This window comes from Protopterus annectens, chromosome 17.part0 (assembly GCF_019279795.1).
Source record: "Protopterus annectens isolate FY-2018-M chromosome 17.part0, PAN1.0, whole genome shotgun sequence".
In the NCBI taxonomy this organism is placed as follows: Eukaryota; Metazoa; Chordata; order Ceratodontiformes; family Protopteridae; genus Protopterus; species Protopterus annectens.
In genome coordinates, this window is record NC_056751.1 from 16,766,357 (window position 1) to 16,784,148 (window position 17,792).

The 17,792-nt window shown below is 44.4% G+C and overlaps 1 protein-coding gene across 1 annotated transcript in view; it reads right to left on the reverse strand.

Moving 5' to 3' along the window:
• HGSNAT (heparan-alpha-glucosaminide N-acetyltransferase) overlaps positions 1 to 17,792 on the reverse strand; it is a gene marked incomplete in the record, with an annotated part of 974,112 nt that overhangs the window by 494,609 nt on the left and 461,711 nt on the right. Inside the window, 2 exon segments of the mRNA XM_044059525.1 lie at positions 489 to 565; positions 681 to 778. Of these exon segments, the coding sequence (XP_043915460.1) occupies positions 489 to 565; positions 681 to 778 (175 nt within the window).

Consider the following 17,792-nt stretch of genomic DNA (forward strand, 5'->3'; position numbering starts at 1 on the left):
TACCCATACAAAACTCCAGCAGCTGGATCTGTTCGGTATTCTATTTTCTGACAGGGGCTGTGTCACATGGTTTTAATTTGAATATGTTTTAATGGAGATGTGATTACACTTGCTGTTACTTACACACCAAAGAAGGGCATTAACCTGAAAGCTGTGTGGTTTTACTGCTTTATGAATAAACTACTATAGATCTGCTCAGTGTTTCCAGCTGCTGGAGTTTTTTGTTCTTGATTTTGGATTTCCTACTTCTCCAGTCGTGGTTCACCTCCGTGTTGGTTCTGTGTGCTGCTGTTTTTCAAAATTAAGACCACTCTGAAGAATCAATACTACTCTGGCCTGCAGATGCATCCCCTAAGGGGTCCCCAAAGTCTGAAAAACTAGCTTGAAGTCTGACGATCTCTTTCCTGACAAAAGAGAAAATTTAACTTGTACTACTATCGATATGACAAAAAATATAGGTAGAATCCATACTACACAAACTGACTTACCATTCCAGCTTTGGTGTCTGAAAAACCAGTATCTTCCTCCACCATAATTAACAAAAACCATAACAATAAGGGACAACCTAGAAAGAAACAGCAGAAAATCTTTTAGATAAGGGCCTGTGCAACAACAAAATAATGCTGTGTAAAATGCAGACTGCTAACTACCAGCAAAGAAATTACCAGCTCATTATTTACCCTCTGAATGTGTCAAGCGAACGCAAACGTGGTGGGGGTGGATTCTGGAGAAAGACAGAGCCATCACGGTTGTTGACATCCCTGGGAGAGCCAAGTTCCTTTACAAGATAAAACAAACAAGATCAGGCAATATATCTACTATAACAAAGCCATCCTCACTTTAGCACTACAACAGAAATCCAATAACTGTGTGTTTAAAGATACAGACATTATTTATTAAATTACTGCACTGTTATAACTTGCTGATACTTGTTAACCTCTGCTATCTCTGAAAAAACAAAAACAAAAAAATCTTGCTTTTTTCCCACTTTTCTGAGATTTAAAAAAGTTCAGTTACAGGCTTGCTGTTCTTGAACTGTTTGTAAGTTTCTGTGAGGCCATTTTTTGCTTGGGCTAAAGGAAAGTCTCTCTGTTGATCAGTGGCAGTGAAAAACATTGAGCAGCCTGCCTGCCCCTGTGGGAGTGGTTACTGACTTGAAACTGTAGTTTTATTGGCCATTCTGGGTCAATTCCAAAACTCCTTCATCTTCCTCTCTTAAAACCCTCTTTTGCGGTTTTGCGTTTTTGAGCATAGCGCAACAACGGGCAGCGCCGCCTAATTGGGTTTAAACTATTCCTGGCTCCACAAAGTCTGCTCTTCACTTTTTCCCTTAGAACTGCTCTATCTCTCAATTTAAACACCATATTCTCATTCTAAGGCCCTTCACTGGTCCAATTAAGTAATCCTACAAGTTAGCACTATTAAACCATAAGCACTACTTACTCATACTCTCTACGATTACCCTGTCCTCTATTGGTCCGTCTTAAATTCAGTTTCCTTATTACTCTAGCATGTCCAAAGGTCAGTCAATGGTTTCCTGTCCAGTCCAGCTGGTGAATCTGGGAATTTTGAGGCAATGTTACAACTGTCTCATGTACATGGACAACCCTCTCCTCCTCCAAACAGGTTCAAATATATGTGAGAGATGCAACTATTTAGCCAAACTGGAGGCTGAGCTCTCTCATCTCAAAACTGGTGTAACCAGTCAGGAGGAGAAGGTAACCTCACACAACACAATTCCAGTATCACATAGTCCCACCACATCAGCGAACCAAACAAATAAATACACAAAAACATACTCGGAGGCTCTAAATAAAAATCTACCTAAGCAACAGAGACCTCCAAAGCACACATCCAAGCAAACGCTACCTCAAAACAAAACACACACAATACATAACCCACAAAGTCAGTGTGCCAAGCAGCCACAGCCCTTAAGGCTGAATAACACACCTGATACTCTTGTTATAGGTGACTCTATTGTCAGACACACTGACGTCCCGCTCACCAGGCTGAATAAAGAGAAGGTCACAGTGAGCTGCCTGTCGAGTGCTAGGATCCGACACATAATGCAAGCACTCAGGTCACTCCAAAGCAAATACAAATATGACTCAGTCATTGTACATGCTGGTGTGAATAACCTGAGACGTACCTCCCTGGACTACATGAAAAGAGACATAGAGGAGCTCTCTGATCATGTAGCCCAGGCTGGTATGACCCTGACCTTGAGCAGCATCTTACCCTCACCTAGAATGATGCCACAGTACAAAGACAAAATGATCGATTTTAACAATTGGCTAAAATTTTGGTGTCATTCAAAGGGGATCCAGTGTCTGTCAGCCTGGGATGACATGCTCGACAAGCCACGTTGCTTCGCTAGGGACGGCTTGCACCTGTCACCACTGGGCTTTCGGATATTGGCAAAGGCTCTTGCCACCCCATACTGCCTTTTTTAGGCAAGGCTCAAAAGTCAAACCCACCCCCATAGACAGCACAAGGAACAAGAAACTAAGGGTAATGCTGCTAAACGCCAGAAGTCTTAACCTCAAGATGCACGCACTCAAAGCTCTCCTCAGTATGGAGAACATCGATATCTGTGCAGTGACAGAAACCTGGTTCAAGGCTCCAGAGAGCACCCCAGCACTACCAGGCTATACCTCATATCATGCTTTTCGGCCCCAAAACCCGGACCAAACCACAAAAGAGGGGGAGTTTCCATATTTATCAAGGATATCCACACCTCCAGGTTAGTATCGGAGACCATCCATGTGCAACTAACAGTGGGCAAGACTGCTTTTCAGTTTATAGCATCCTACAGACCACCCTCTCAAAGTCAGGAATTCCATTCGGCTTTCCTGAAAACATTGGAGAACATGAAGATCTCTCCGAACATCATTATATTGGGCGACTTCAACTACCCAAACATTGACTGGAAGCACTACTCAAGCCCCAGCACCTTAGCCCAAAGATTCCAGGAAATTATAAACTCAAATGCTATGGAACAACTAGTCAGCACTCCCACAAGAGGGGACAACATACTAGACCTGATCATTACCAACATGGGGACTCTATGCTCCACACCAGAAGTATATCCCTCATTGGTAAGATCAGACCATAAATTAATTTCACTGGATGTCCACATCCCGACCCCACCCCCAGCCCAGAAAACCACAGTGAAAAACTTCTCAAAAGCGAACTTCTCACTTCTCAAAACCGAAGTGGAATCCTTCAAGGCCCCAGGGCCAGTGGAAACTACAGCCCAAACTGCAGAATCCTATATAAATGCATTCTACGGACATCTCCAGGAATGCATGGATCATGCTATCCCGAACAAAACCAAGACCCAATCATCCAAAGGCAGGCGCCCAGTCTGGTGGACCCCTGCCATAAACTGTACAACAGAAGGAAGCTACTACATGATAGAGCAAAATCCCTAATAGGGAAGGCATCTCTGATCAGTACCAGCAAAAAAATTACGATCCCTCATAAAATCCTCCAAGGCCAGCTTTGAGAGAAAAATTGCACAGGACACCAAAGACAATCATAAGGCTTTTTTCAGTTATGTTAGAAACCTGGGATGCAACTCCCAGATTTGTTCTGAGTTGATTCTAAATGGCAAAAAATACACTGAACCCACAGACATCGCCAATATCCTGGCAGACAGGTTCAGTGCAAACTTCTCCATCCCCTCCCCCCCAAAAGAGCAAGTATCTATCCCGGCAGAGGGCTGCCTCCCAAACATCTCAGATGCTCAGGTGAAGGCTGCCCTCTCAAAAGCAAAAAACACTGCTTCGATGGGACCAGATGGCATCCCAGGTTGCGTCCTACATGAACTACAAGAGGAACTGATCCCTCAAATAAAACAGCTATACAATCTCAGCCTCACTACAGGATATGTGCCCACAGAATGGCGTACAGCAACAGTGGTCCCACTCCACAAAGGTGGAGCCTCTACGGACCCTGGAAACTATCGCCCCATAAGCCTGACTAGCTTAGTCTGCAAGGCTATGGAGAGGATCATCATGGAGCTCATAAACAAAGACATTGGGGACCTACAGACACTAGATCCTACCCAGTTCGGCTTTGTCAAGGGCAGATCCTGCCTTTTGAACCTGGTTGACTTCTTTGAAACAGTCACCAAAGCCATAGATGAAGGGAAGGTAGTCCACACAGCCTATCTGGACCTTGCAAAGGCATTTGACACAATACCCCACTCGGGCATCATAGATAAGCTATCCAGCTTAAATATAATGTCACAAGATGGGTCGCAAACTGGCTCAAAGACAGAACCCACAGAGTGAGAGTTGCTGGAGCCATGTCAGACTTGAAACCAGTCACAAGTGGCGTCCCACGGGGTTCTGTCCTGGGACCACTCTTGTTCGGTATATACTTTTCCGAGGTACAGGCAAACGTGGGAGGACTATGGCTCACCAAGTTCGCAGACGACTGCAAACTGGGCGCCATAATCAACTCTCCGGCTGACACAAACATCCTTCAAAAAGGTCTCACAGAGACAGATAACTGGTGCCAGCGCCATGGTTTAAAGCTAAATGCCAAAAAATGTATAGTCATACCCTTTGGCAAAAACAATGTGCCCACAAATTACCACATAGGCGGAAACCCATTAAGTACAGAGAAAGTTATTAGGGACCTGGGGACCCAAGTTGATAGCAATCTCTCCTTTGAAAACCACATTGCCAAAGTGGTTAGAAAGACCTTCTACATAGCCCACCTCATCACGAAGGGTTTCACATCTAGATCAAGAGAGGTAATCGTGCCCCTTTATTCATCCCTCATCAGGCCCATCATAGAATACAATGCCCCTTTTGGGATGTACCTTACCCGACACCTGCAGCAATTAGAAAGACCCCAAAATTATCTCACCAAGAGGATCAATGGTCTCAAACAGATGCCATATACTGCTCGGTTAAAAAAACTCCAGCTCTACTCAGTTGCATACCGCCTACTTCGAGGCAATCTATGCCTGACATACAAAGCTATGTCAAATCCAGAATTAATGGACATGCTCCACCTCAGTAAATCTAAATCCCTTAGAGCCACACGCTCGAGGGACTTGAACCTCAGCACAGAAATAAATAGAACTTGCTGGAGGGACAGGTTCATAACCCAGAGGCTCCCTTCCCTCTGGAATAGAATTCCAGTTCATGTGAGGCAGAGCACCTCACTGAATCTCTTCAAGAAGAATCTCGATAAGTGGATGGGGGATCATAGGTTTGTCCCAGGGATTACTCCCGTGTCACTATTAGACAGAGGCACAGTAAACTAAACCTTAAAAAGGGCACAGTATACTCAAATCAAGGGGTGGCGTAAGCCATACAGAATCGGGCTAGGCTTATAATTGCCCCAGGGCAGATAGCCTAGTATGAACCTATGAACCTATAATAGGGAACTGAGCTAGGTGTTCCTTCTAATCTACCATTTCAGCACATTAGGCAAGGGAAGGAAGTCACCCAAATTAAATTCAGCTAAAAACAGTCAAATGAAAGTAATCATCATGGATGCAGACATCCATGGGAGAGCTTCTTGCTCAAATACCTTGGATTCCAAACTTATTGCACTAATATGAATCATTTTCATACCTGCTTTTACACACATCCTTTAATTATCTATAACGTGACATATTTCATATTAAACGTAGATGTTTTATTTATTAGTCAACATGTATATATTTTCCATTTACAGCTGATATCTTTAACAGTAATTTATTTGTATTTTTTGTACTCTCGTACCACCTTGTGTTTTTGTCTGTACTTGTACAGTATTTGTAATAAATTTTAACTTTTTGTGTGCAGCTTTTCTTCTTGGATCTCTGATGAAAAGTAGTCTTGTCTCCAGTCAGACTTTCCTGGTACACAAAATCAATAAATAAATTATCACTAACTTAATAGGACACATGTTACAGTGCATAAACAGCCCTGCTCTAAAAAGGGGCATGCTTAAATTTGCGTTAATGTTTCAGTTCACCTGAGGAGTAGCACACTGTTTTATTTGAAATATGCACAAGTTGTAATTAGTTTTTAATGATTGCTTACATGGCAATTACAGTTTGCATAAAGTTAAATAAAAAATAAATGATTAAGCTGCACTTGGATTCTTTAAGCAAGTAGGACTGATTATCTATACAAGCACAGCCGTCACGTTTTACAAAATACGCCAAATATTCATACGGGTACTACAATGCACTTGTAAAATACAAATGCAGTCAGCTCTGTTGCATACAGTGATAAAGACCTGGCTGTGACCCTGGTGACCCAGATTCATTTAGTGACTCGGCTGCTGGAAGTGCTGCCCGGTACAGGGTGGGAGTGAGCAGCAGAAGCCCATCCTGGGGTAGGGTATTGGTGCTGCCAGACAATCAACTGACAGTAAGAAAGTTGAGGGTTCCCTAGCTCCCAAAAAGGACAGACTAGGGATGTGAACCTGATCCTACTAAACCAGTGATAGTAAACCTCTCTGCACGTGGGTTGAAACATACACGTCTTGTAACAATTATTGTAGCACACAAGTGCTAACGGCACTAAATGTCCTATAAGGAAACTGCTCCAGTACTTAATAATGACCATCCCTCCTGGCATGTCTAAAGGTCAGTTCCCTGTGCTTTCTCCTATTAATCTGGTGAACTTGGGCACTCTGAGGCAGTGGAACAACTGCCTCATGTACACAGAGAACCCTCTCCTCTTACCTCCCAACACTCAGACTTGTGAGAGATGCACTTTTATATCCAAACTGGAAGACATGCACTCTCCAGCCAAGACCGGAATAGCTGGTCAACAGGAGAAGGTCAACACCTGCACCACACCACATAGAACACACAGCCCTCCAGAACACCCACCATCACAGCTCTCACATAAAAACACAAACCACACACCCACCTTTGTGGAGGCTCTCAATAGAAATCTACCCAAACAGCAGAGACTTCCAAATCAGAAACCCACTCGACCACCACAACACAGCTCAAATCACAAGATACATAGCTCACCTACACAGTGTGCCCCTCAACCTAAGCCCCTAAGGAAAAATAGCTTGCACAATACACTAATCATAGGTGACTCGATAGTAAGGCACACTGATGTCCCACTCACTAGACTGAATATGGAGAAGGCAACAGTCAGCTGTCTGTCGGGTGCCAGGATCAGACACATAACACATGCACTCAGGTCACTCCAAAACAAGTACAAGTATGACTCTGTCATTGTCCATGTGGGGCGAATGACCTGAGATGCGCCTCCCTGGACTACATGACGAGAGACATGGAGGAGCTCTCGGATTATGTGGCCCAGACAGACAGGACTCTAGCCCTGAGCAGCATCCTACCATCGCCCAGAACAGTACCGCAGTACAAGCAGAAAATGACTGACTTCAACAACTGGCTAAGTTCCTGGTGTCATTCTAAGGGGATCCAGTATCTGTCTACTTGGGATGATGATTGACAGACCTCGATGCTTTGCTAGAGATGTCCTGCATCTGTCATCCCTAGGTTTCTGGATACTGGCTAAGGATCTTGCCACACCTATGGTGCCTTTTTTAGGTGGTGTTCCAAAGATCAAATTACCACCATAACAGCTATAAATAAATGCAATTTGAGGGTCGTGCTGCTCAAAGCTAGAAGTCTAAATCTCAAGATGCACTCAATCAAAGCACTCCTCAAAATGGAGAACATCGACATTTGTACTGTAACGGAGACCTGGTTTAAAGCAGCAGAAAGCACCCCTGCACTACCAGGCTATGACTCACTCCACACTTTTCTGCCCCAGAACATGGACCAAAGCTCCAAAGGCGATGGCATCTCCATATTCATAAAGGATATGCACACCAATAGCCCAGCATAATGCATCGGAGATACTTCAGATACAACTAACAGTGGGTAAGATGGCGATTCAGGTCGTAGCCTGCTATAAGTCCCCAACCATGTCCCAAGACTCTCACTCCATGTTCCTAAGCACCCTGGAAACTATTAGGGTCCAACCAAATACTCTCATACTGGGTGACTTCAACTACCCCTCCATCAACTGGGAAAACTACTCATGCACCAATACACTTGCCCAACGTTTCCTGGAAATCATTAATTCCAATGCGCTGGATCAGCTCATTCTTACCCCCACTAGAGGAAGCAACATCCTTGACCTGATTACTACTAACATGGGCAACCGCTGCTCAATACAAATAGTCAATTCTTCCCTGGTTAGATCTAACCACAAACAATTACCATGGAAATCCACATCTCACCCACACCCCCCGCAAAGGTAACCACCATGAAAAACTTCTCCAAAGCTGACTTTGGGTTCCTTAAAACAGAGGTGGCTAACTTCACGGCACCCATGCAAATGGAAACTAGGGACATGACCACTGAATCATACAACAGTGCATTGTACAAACACGTACTTAAATGCATGTGACTAGCCATACCCAACAGAACCAAGACGCTCTCCTCCAAAAAAAGGAAGCCAATCTGGTGGTCCCCTGCCATTAACAAACTCTACAACAGAAGGAAGAAACTGCTGCAGAACAAGGTGAAGTCTCAGGACTGGAAAAACTCCCTTATTAGCCTCAACAAAAAGTTGAGATCCCTCATCAAAACCTCTAAAGCTAGCTATGAAGGCAGAATTTCGGCAGACACTAAATATAACCACAAAGCCTTCTACAGTTTTATCAAGAATCTCCACAACAATACCCAGATTTGCTCCAAGTTACTGCACAATGGTACCTCCTATACTGAGTCAACAGCTACTGCCAACATACTGGTCAACAGATTCAGTGTCATCTTTACCCCTCCCCCTCAAAGGACCAATCACAATACTGGTGCCAGGCGCCCAGCATTACTGCAGCACAAGTTAAAGCTGCACTGTCCAAGGCCAAGAATACAACTTCCATGGTACCTGACAATATCCTATGTGTTCTACATGAACTACAAAGTGAACTGGCTCTGTTCAATCACAGTCTCACCTCAGGCTTTGTCCCTACAGAATGGCACACTGTTACAGTCATCTCTTTCTATAAAGGGGGAATGACTACAGACCCTGGAAATTATTGCCCCATTAACTTGAGGAGTCTGATATGCAAGGCTATGGAGGGCATTTTCATGGACCTAATTAACAAGGATTATAGAGAATCTCCAAACTCTGGATTCCACACAATTTGGTTTTGTGAAGGGTAGATCATGCCTGCTCAACCTGGTTGACTTCTTTGAGTCAGTCACCAGAGCTGTGGATGAGGGCAAGGCAGTTCATACAGCCTGCCTCGATCTGATACCATCCCCCACTCAGGAATTATTGATAGATTCACCAAACTAGGCATCAACCCCTATAGCACTACGTGGGTTGCAAATTGGCTCACAGATGGAGCCCACAGTGGGAAAGTAGCAAACTCCAAGTCAGACTGCCGACCAGTCACGAGTGGAGTCCCACAAGATTGGTCCTGGGTCCTCTTCTGTTTGGCATCTACTTCTCAGAAGTCCAGGCCAACACGGAGGGAGGTTGGCTGACCAAGTTCACCAATGATTGCAAGCCGGGAGCCATTATTAATTCCCCAAGTGATGTAGACATCCTACAGAAAGGCCTCACTGAGACCAACGACTGGTGTCGAAACCATGGCCTTAAGCTTAATGCCAAAAAATTAGTAGTCATTCCCTTTGGGAAAAAAATCACTTCCCACTAATTACCACATTGATGGTAGCCCACTGGACACTGAAGGCGTTATAAGAAATATGGGGATACAGGTTGACAGCAACCTCTCCTTCGACCACCACATTGCCATTGCGGTCAGAACGTCCTATGTGGCACATCTCATACCAAGGGTTTTGCATCCAGGAAGAAAAAGGTCGTCATCTATCTCTCCTCTTCCCTCATTATTCCAATCATCGAGTATAATGCCCCATTTGGCATGAACTTCACTAAACATCTGCAAAAACTGGAAAGGCCACAAAAGTACCTCATAAAGAGGATCCTAGGCCTTAAACACATGTCCTACGTGGACAGACTCAAACTCTAGCTTTTCTCTGTCTCATATCAATCTCTACTTGACTTACAAAGCCATGTCTGACCCAGCCCCTTCAGAAATGTTACACCTAAAGAAATCCCAATCCCTCTGCACCACACGCTCCAAGGACCTTAACCTCATTACCACAATGAACAGAACATGCTGGAGGGACAGGTTCATAACCCAGAGACTGCCCATGCTCTGGAATAGACTTCCCATACATGTCAAGCAGAGCACCTCACTGGCCCTTTTCAAGAGAAATCTTGATGAGTGGATGGGAAATAGAAAGTTCACCCTAGGGATCACTCTAGTGGCTCTACTTAATAGAGGCACCAAAAACTAATGGCGGCATGATGCCAGGGCACTTCTACGGATTAGGCTTGTAAAGGCTCCAGGGCCATTGGCCTAGTGCACACCTATGAACATAATGGAAGAGCACTGCAGTGCTGCAAGTACTCATGTCAGTCACCAAGGGGTGGGATTAGGACAGCATATCAGAAAAAGAAACACTTGAATGATTCCCAAATGATGGTCTCTGCAGTTAGCTCTCAGTTCACAGGTGTATGTAAAGCCAAAAAGCAGTGTTCACTCTTAGAGAACAAATGGGCCAAGAGTCTGGCATGAGGGCTGATATTAGTCAGGTGTCATGGGGCACAAAAAAAAAAAAAAACACTACCACTATAAGCAAACTACATAAACAGTGGCTAAAGATATGTGGTGATAAATCATCAAGAGTAAAGTGATGAAAAAGAAGAAATGAAGACAGCAACACACTAAAGTTTTTCAAACGTTCATTTAGAGAATTGTGATGATGCTGCTTATGATGGCTGGTGGTTTGATGGATACAAAAAAAAAAAATAAAGTAGTCTAAGGTGGGGTTTGGCATAATGCTTAAAGTGTTTTACCTTACAGACACAAGGTACAGGGCTCGAGTCTGACATGGGGTAATTGGCTAGGCTTAAAATGGCCCGCATGTGCAAGTACCCTAGCATTAATCTATTAACCTATGAACCTGTCAGGATGCATACATTGTGGCAGCACAGTGGTGCAGTGGTTAGAGATCTCAGAACTGATTTATGCACAGGACTCCGAGCCAGAATGCTAATGTGTACTTGCCATTCGAAACACATTGCCTTTTCAAAACATTTTATTTTCTAGTTAATTTCCTACCTGGAATGCCTTTTATACAGGACACACGTGCTCAGTGTGTCAGACAGAGCTAGTGCCACACCGATTTCCACCAAATTCCCAAAGACATGCTAACAGATGAAAGTACAATTGTGTAAAATCTTACCATAACAGATGTCCCTCTCTTCACTGTTGCAGTATTCATTACACTAGGGATCCCCTGCCAAGGATGTCCCAACATCAGGCCAGTATACCAAAGCTTTTAGTTTGCTTTAAGGCATGGCATACATCAAGCATATGCTTCTTGCATACCATATGGCATAAAGATTATGTCCAGAAATACCATACTCAGAACCGAGAGCCGCAGTAGGAACTCCAGCCCAAGGAAAAGAAAGGTATTCAGTACAGCCAGAAGAGAAATGGACCAGGGGTTGGAAAGAAGGTGTGAATACTGCAACGGTGAAGAGAAGGACATCTACTGTTATGGGATATTATGTACTCTGTCCTTCTATTTCACTAATGCAGTATTCATTGCACTAGGGAGAGTGCCAAAGCTCAGGAAGAAGAGAGGGAGGAGGGTCCAAGCAGAGCCCGCTAGGAGGCCATGAAGAATGGCCCTAGCAAAACCAGCCCTAGCGTTGGAAATTCCATCCAACTTGTAGTGCTAGGTAAATGTATGCACAGAAGTCTAGGTAGCTGCCTCAAGAATAGAGTAAGTACCCAAACCCTTGAAAAAAGCATCAGAAGCCACAGCTCTAGTAGAATGAGCCTTAAAATAAGGAAGGCTCTTACCATGAAAGGAATAACAAAAAGAAACAGCTTTAGAAATCCAAGAATAAATAGTCTGCTTGTGCTTGGCTAATCTTAAGGGCCTAGGATGAAAGGAAACAAAGAGCTGATCAGATTTTCTAATAATCTTAGTTTTCTCAAAATAAAATCTTGAGTTGTCTATGCACATCCAATGTGCGCAGCATCTCCTCATGGTCAGGATGCGGATAAGGGAAGAAGGGAAAAAAGTGGGCAAATGAACAGACTGATTAAGAGACAACTCATTAACCACCTTGGGCATCCACCTTGGGCATAAAAGAAGGATTAGTACGCAAGGATACCCTGCTCTTAAGAAACACCAAAAAAAGGAGGACAAGCCATAAGGGCCTGAAGCTCAGACACCCTTCTGGCAGAAGTAAGGGCTAAAAAGAAGTACAGTCTTCTAAGAGCAATGTTGCAAGGAAGCTGAAGCTGCAGGCTCAAAAAGAGCCAGAGTCAATTTTTAAAAACAATTTTAGATCTCAGGAGGAGGAACACACTTCCTGGGAGGCCTAATATGAAGGACGCCTTTAAAGAATTGTTTAGCTTCAAATCTAGTAGCTAAAGGAGATAAAAGCAGACAAATAGAGATAGCTGATAAGTGGAACTCAACAGAAGATTAAGCCAAACAAGCATTGAGCAATTCAGAGAACCAAAGGAACATCCACCGAAAGTGGATCCAGGTTACCAGAACGACACCAAATTGAAAACCTCTTCCATTTTGATAAGTAGGATTTCCTAGTATTGGGTTTCATGGCCTCTTGCAGGACCCTAAGCATGTACTTAGAAAAAAAGTGTATGCAGAATCAAAATTGTATCAGTGTCAGCTTAAGAGTGAACAAGTGGAGATGGGTAAGAGATCCCTTGACTTGTGTGAGTAGGACCACCCTGTGAAGTAACATGTGATGACTGCTCTTGGCTAAATGCAGAAGAGGGAACCATTGCTGTCTCAGCCAAAAGTGAGTCAACAACAAGACTTTGGGAACATCTTGTTGAATTCAGAACAGGACTTTTGGAATGAGGGGAAGGGAAGGGACAGCGTAAAGAAACATCCTCTTCCAAGAAAAATATAGGGCATCCAACTTCTAAACCACAGGACCCGGAACTCTGGCACAAAACGAGGAAGATATCTGTTCAGAGGGGAGGCAGAAAGATCTAGTTGGGGAGTACCTCACTTGGACAATCTTCAGAAACACATCCCTGGGAAGCATCCATTTATGGAATTGAGTTAAGAACCTGCCCAGAGTGTCTGCCAAAATATTTTGGCCTGAGGGAATGTAAACTGCCTGAAGAGTCACTTGATACTGGATAGAAAGTTCACACACCAGAAGTGCCAACCAGCAAAGGAGATAAACTCTTGCCTCCCCCACCTCGTTTGTTTACATCCACATTACTGTGATATTATCTGTAAACACCTTGACAGGTTCCAGGGAGAAGACAAGATGAAAACCTGGAAGAGCCAGCAGAAGAGCTAATCTCTGACACTGATGTGCTCTTTCTGTTGGAAGAGGTGACCAAATACCCTATACCTTTACAGAGACAAATGCTGCTCACCATCCCACGTCTGAAGCATCTGTGAACTGCTCCCAAGAGGGAAGAGGGGGATGAAAAGGGAGCCCTGGATTTAGAAGCAACTGCTGAATCCACCACTGAAGTTCCGTCTTTAGACAAGGCAGAAGAGGAACTACAAATTAGAGGGGATATGCATGTTGAAGTCAAACTGACTTTAGAAACCACTGAAACATTCTCATGTGGAGTTTGGGCAGATGGAGCATAGGAATGGTGGTGGCCACAAACCCCAGAGCTCTCAGAAATTCCCTGGCTGCTATAAAGGCCAGAGGAAGAACAGCTTGAAAAAAAGGAAACGGGTGTTAAGGCCTAGGGGGCAGGCAGAGATGCCAGCATAGGCACAGTGTGGATCCTGCACCCCAGAAAAACATGGTCCTGAGAAGCTATGTCAAACCTAGAGCTGTTGGACATGCTCTACTTAAAGAAATCCCAATCCCTCCGAGCTACACGCTCTAGGGACCTAAACCTTGTCACCACAATAAACAGAACACGCCGGAGGGATAGATTCCTATCCCAGAGACTTCCCATACTCTGGAATAAACTACCTATCTATATCAAACAAAGCTCCTCATTAGCACTCTTCAAAAAAATCTTGATTGGGTGGGAAATAGGAAATTCACCCCAGGGATCACCTCTGTGGCTCTGCTCGACAGTGGCACAGGAAAATAATTTTCTTGGGTGGCAAAAGCCAGAGTACCTTTTTGGCTGGGCTTGTACAGGCCCCATGGCCAATAGCCTAGTACCTACCTATGAGTCAGAAAAGACTTTTTGAAGTTTATTGTGAACCCAAGGCTTTACAAAAGGGAAATGTCAAAAATGAAGATTTTACATCATCATTTCTGGAGCAGATAAAGGTTGCCCAACTAAGGAAAGAATTGGATCCCCTGAAGCCCGCAGAAATCAATCACAGGAGCAAGGCATTTTGTGAATACCCTTGGGGAAGAATAAGGACAGACGGCAAAGCAGAGAACTGAACTCCCAGGAAGCAACAGAGAAACGTAAAAACTTCCTGAACAGGATGAATAGGGATATGGAGATAAGCATCCTTAAGATCCAGAGACACCATACAAGTTTGAGAAAGTAAAAAAGGGAACAAAGTCTGAAGATTCAACATTCAAAAAGAGGGCACCATCAGAAAAGTGTTTAGATGAGAGAGGTCTAGAATTGGTCTCCAGGTACCCTCTATCCAGGGCACTAGAAATATCCTGGAGTAAAACACCCTCCTCCTCTGGGACACAGGCACCTCGAATAGTATCCAGAGTCAAAAGAGCTCAAAGCACCCCTAGAAAGAAGGACAGCTGTTTCTGAGGAGGCTGAGGAATTCCCATAAGAGGGAGAAGAGATTTCCAGACCATGAAATACCCCCAGCGAATGATGGAAAGAATCCAGGAATCCTGAGTAATCTTTAGCCAAACAGGAAGAGAGAGAGGGGCAAAGGCAGAGGGAGGAAAGTGGCTGGTAAGAATAGGATATTCAGGCAGCACCTGGTTTATCAGGAAAAGGAGACTTCTGAGGCACAGGTCTGAGTAGCCCACTTGCCACCCTTCTTACCCTTATGAGGGTGAGAATGCCTACGAACAAAGGCTGGCTTTTTGGAGTAGTTTCTCCAAAATTTAGGCACAGAACAAACAAACACGTTTAAGTTCCTGTAAAGCCTTGCCCTTATCCTGAAGGGACAAACAAATCAACAGCGGCTTCGCCAAACAAGTGTTATCTAGAGGCATCCATCAACTTAGCTTTAATATCATAATGCAAAGTTTGAAGCCCAGCCAAGAATACCTCCTCATCACTGACCCAAAAGCAGCAGCCCTGTAAGAAGCATCTGCTGCATCATAACTACACTCGATGGGATGACAAGCCACCTGGGAGGAAATCCTGAAAAGGGAAAGGGCAGAAGCTTTAGCTTCAGAGTCTGAACATCAGAAGTCACCTGACAGGCCTGTGAAAGCAGAGCCATCAAGTACCTGGACATATGGGTCTGATAATTAACAGCCCTAAAAGCCAAGGTAGCAGGGGTATAAACGTTCTTTTGCTATCTTTATCAGATAGCAGTAACTTAGGAGAAGGAAGCAATTGAGAAGGTCTGTCACCAAGGGGTCAGCAGAAGAACACTTGTACAAGAACTTACAGTCCTCTGGTACCCTATAGAACCCATTGGGTTTCTTGGAGGCAGAGGGCTGAGAATCTGGAGCCTTAGAGGCATCCAACAAATCCAAAACAGGAGGGACAGCAGAAGGTCTCGGAGAATCCATCTGCAGTAGCTCATAAAACCTTTTGTATCTCAGAAACTTGAGTGCAATCCCTTTTAAAGAACTCCGTCATCCTAGAGGGAGTGTCTCCAAAAGAAATCTCTTCAGAGCAATTATCAGGACTGGTAGAATCCTCTTCCTCAGATCCATAACCCAAAGCAGAGGTAATCTGGGAGGAGTAAGGAAGGGATTCCTCATCTGAATTTGGTTCCTCCTCAGGAGAAATCCTGTTCTCTGGGTCTCTTAAGGGGGCTACAGGACGAAGGGTGTTGACTGAACAGAAACTCCCTGAGGAGGTTTTAAAGCCATCAAAGCACTAAATAACCTCTGAGTGAAGAACTGCCATTCATTCCATGGATCCTTAGGAGTGGAGGAAATATGTTTAGTCGTCTTCTTTTTCTTTAAGGGGACAGCTGCCTTAAAAATGTGGAAGGCTCCAACCTCTGACAACATTCAATAGTTGTAGTAGGGACTTCTTCTCGTACTAAAATGGGGAACACCCCTAGGCCCCTTGGAGATAATCTGCCGCAGTTCTCCATGAATGTCCAAAGTGGATGACTGCAATGCCTCCTCGGATGTGTGCAAGGTCAGATCCCCACTGGCCTCCAACCCAATCGCGGCAGAAAAATCCAGTGATGAAGCCAGGCAAACCTCCAAGCTACCATAGGAGGTTACTAGACTAATGGTCCTGGGGCCCTTACAAGCCTAGCCAAGAGTTAATCCCCCCAAAAAACCCTCAGTCAGCACGTGTCACCCCTGTCAATGAGGGACAAAGGTGGAACCCTGGGACAAATTTGTTGTTTCCCATCCACTCATCAAGGTTGCACTTGAAGAGGGTCAGTGAGGTACTCTGACATGTATGCGAAGTCTATTTCAGAGACAGGACAGCCTTTAGGAGACAAATCTGTCTCTCCAGCAGGTTTTGTTGATGTCTCATTAGATTTAGGCCTGTTGGGTGGGTAATGCACAAGGAGTTAGACTTGCGGATATGGAGCACCTCTAGTAGGGCAAAGTCTGATATTGCCTTATAGGAGAGACAGATCACCTCAGAGAAATCTGTAGGATACAGAGTAGAGTGATAGTGATTTGAGCCTGTCTGCACAGAACAGATGCTGCAGGCCATGGATTCTCTCTGTGAGGTATTTCAGTGGCCTTTCCAGTTGGTGCAGGTGTTTGGAGAGGTGCATACCAAATGGGGCATTATACACAATGATAGGCCTAATGAGGAAGAGTACAGAGAGGTAAATAACTTCATTTTTTCCAGATGTAAACCCTTTACTTATGGGATGAACCAAGTAAAAGGCTTTTCTGACCACTGCCACCTCATGATAGTCGAATGTGAGATTGTTGTCAACCTAAGTACCCAGGTCTCTCTGCAGGTTGTGTGCTTAGGGGGTTGACATTGATGTAGTAATCAGTAGGGGCCATGTTTTTGCTGAATGGTATGATAATACATTTTTTGATTGTAACTTAAGGCCATGACTTTGGCACCAGTTATTTGTAGCTGTAAAACCAACTTGCAGTATGTTAACATCATTTGGAGAGTCAATGACAGCACCCAACTTACAGTCATCCGCAAATGTGGTCAGCCACAGGCCATTTGTTTTTACCTGGACCTCTGAAAAGTAGATGGCAAACAGTGGAGGTCCCAGGACAGATCCCTGGAGACCACCACTAGTGACAGGTCTGCTGTCAGAGGTGGTGGCGCCTATTTTGACCTTGCGGGTCTTATCTGTGAGCCAGATGGCCACTCAACTGATGAGACAGGGATTAACGCCAAGTTGTGTTAGCTTTACAATGATGCCCAAGTGGGGGACTGTGTCAAAGGCCTTGGCCAAGTCAAAGTAAGCTGTATGTACTGACTTTCCCTCATCCTGGGCCTTGGTGACAGTCTCAAACAAGTCAACCAGGTTCTAAAGGCAAGATCTGCCACTGATGAATCTGAATTGGGTGGGGTCAAGTGCCTGGAGATTGGCTATGTCTTTGTTTATGAAATCCATAATAATACACTCCACAGTTTTACAGATCAGACTTGTCAAGCTAATG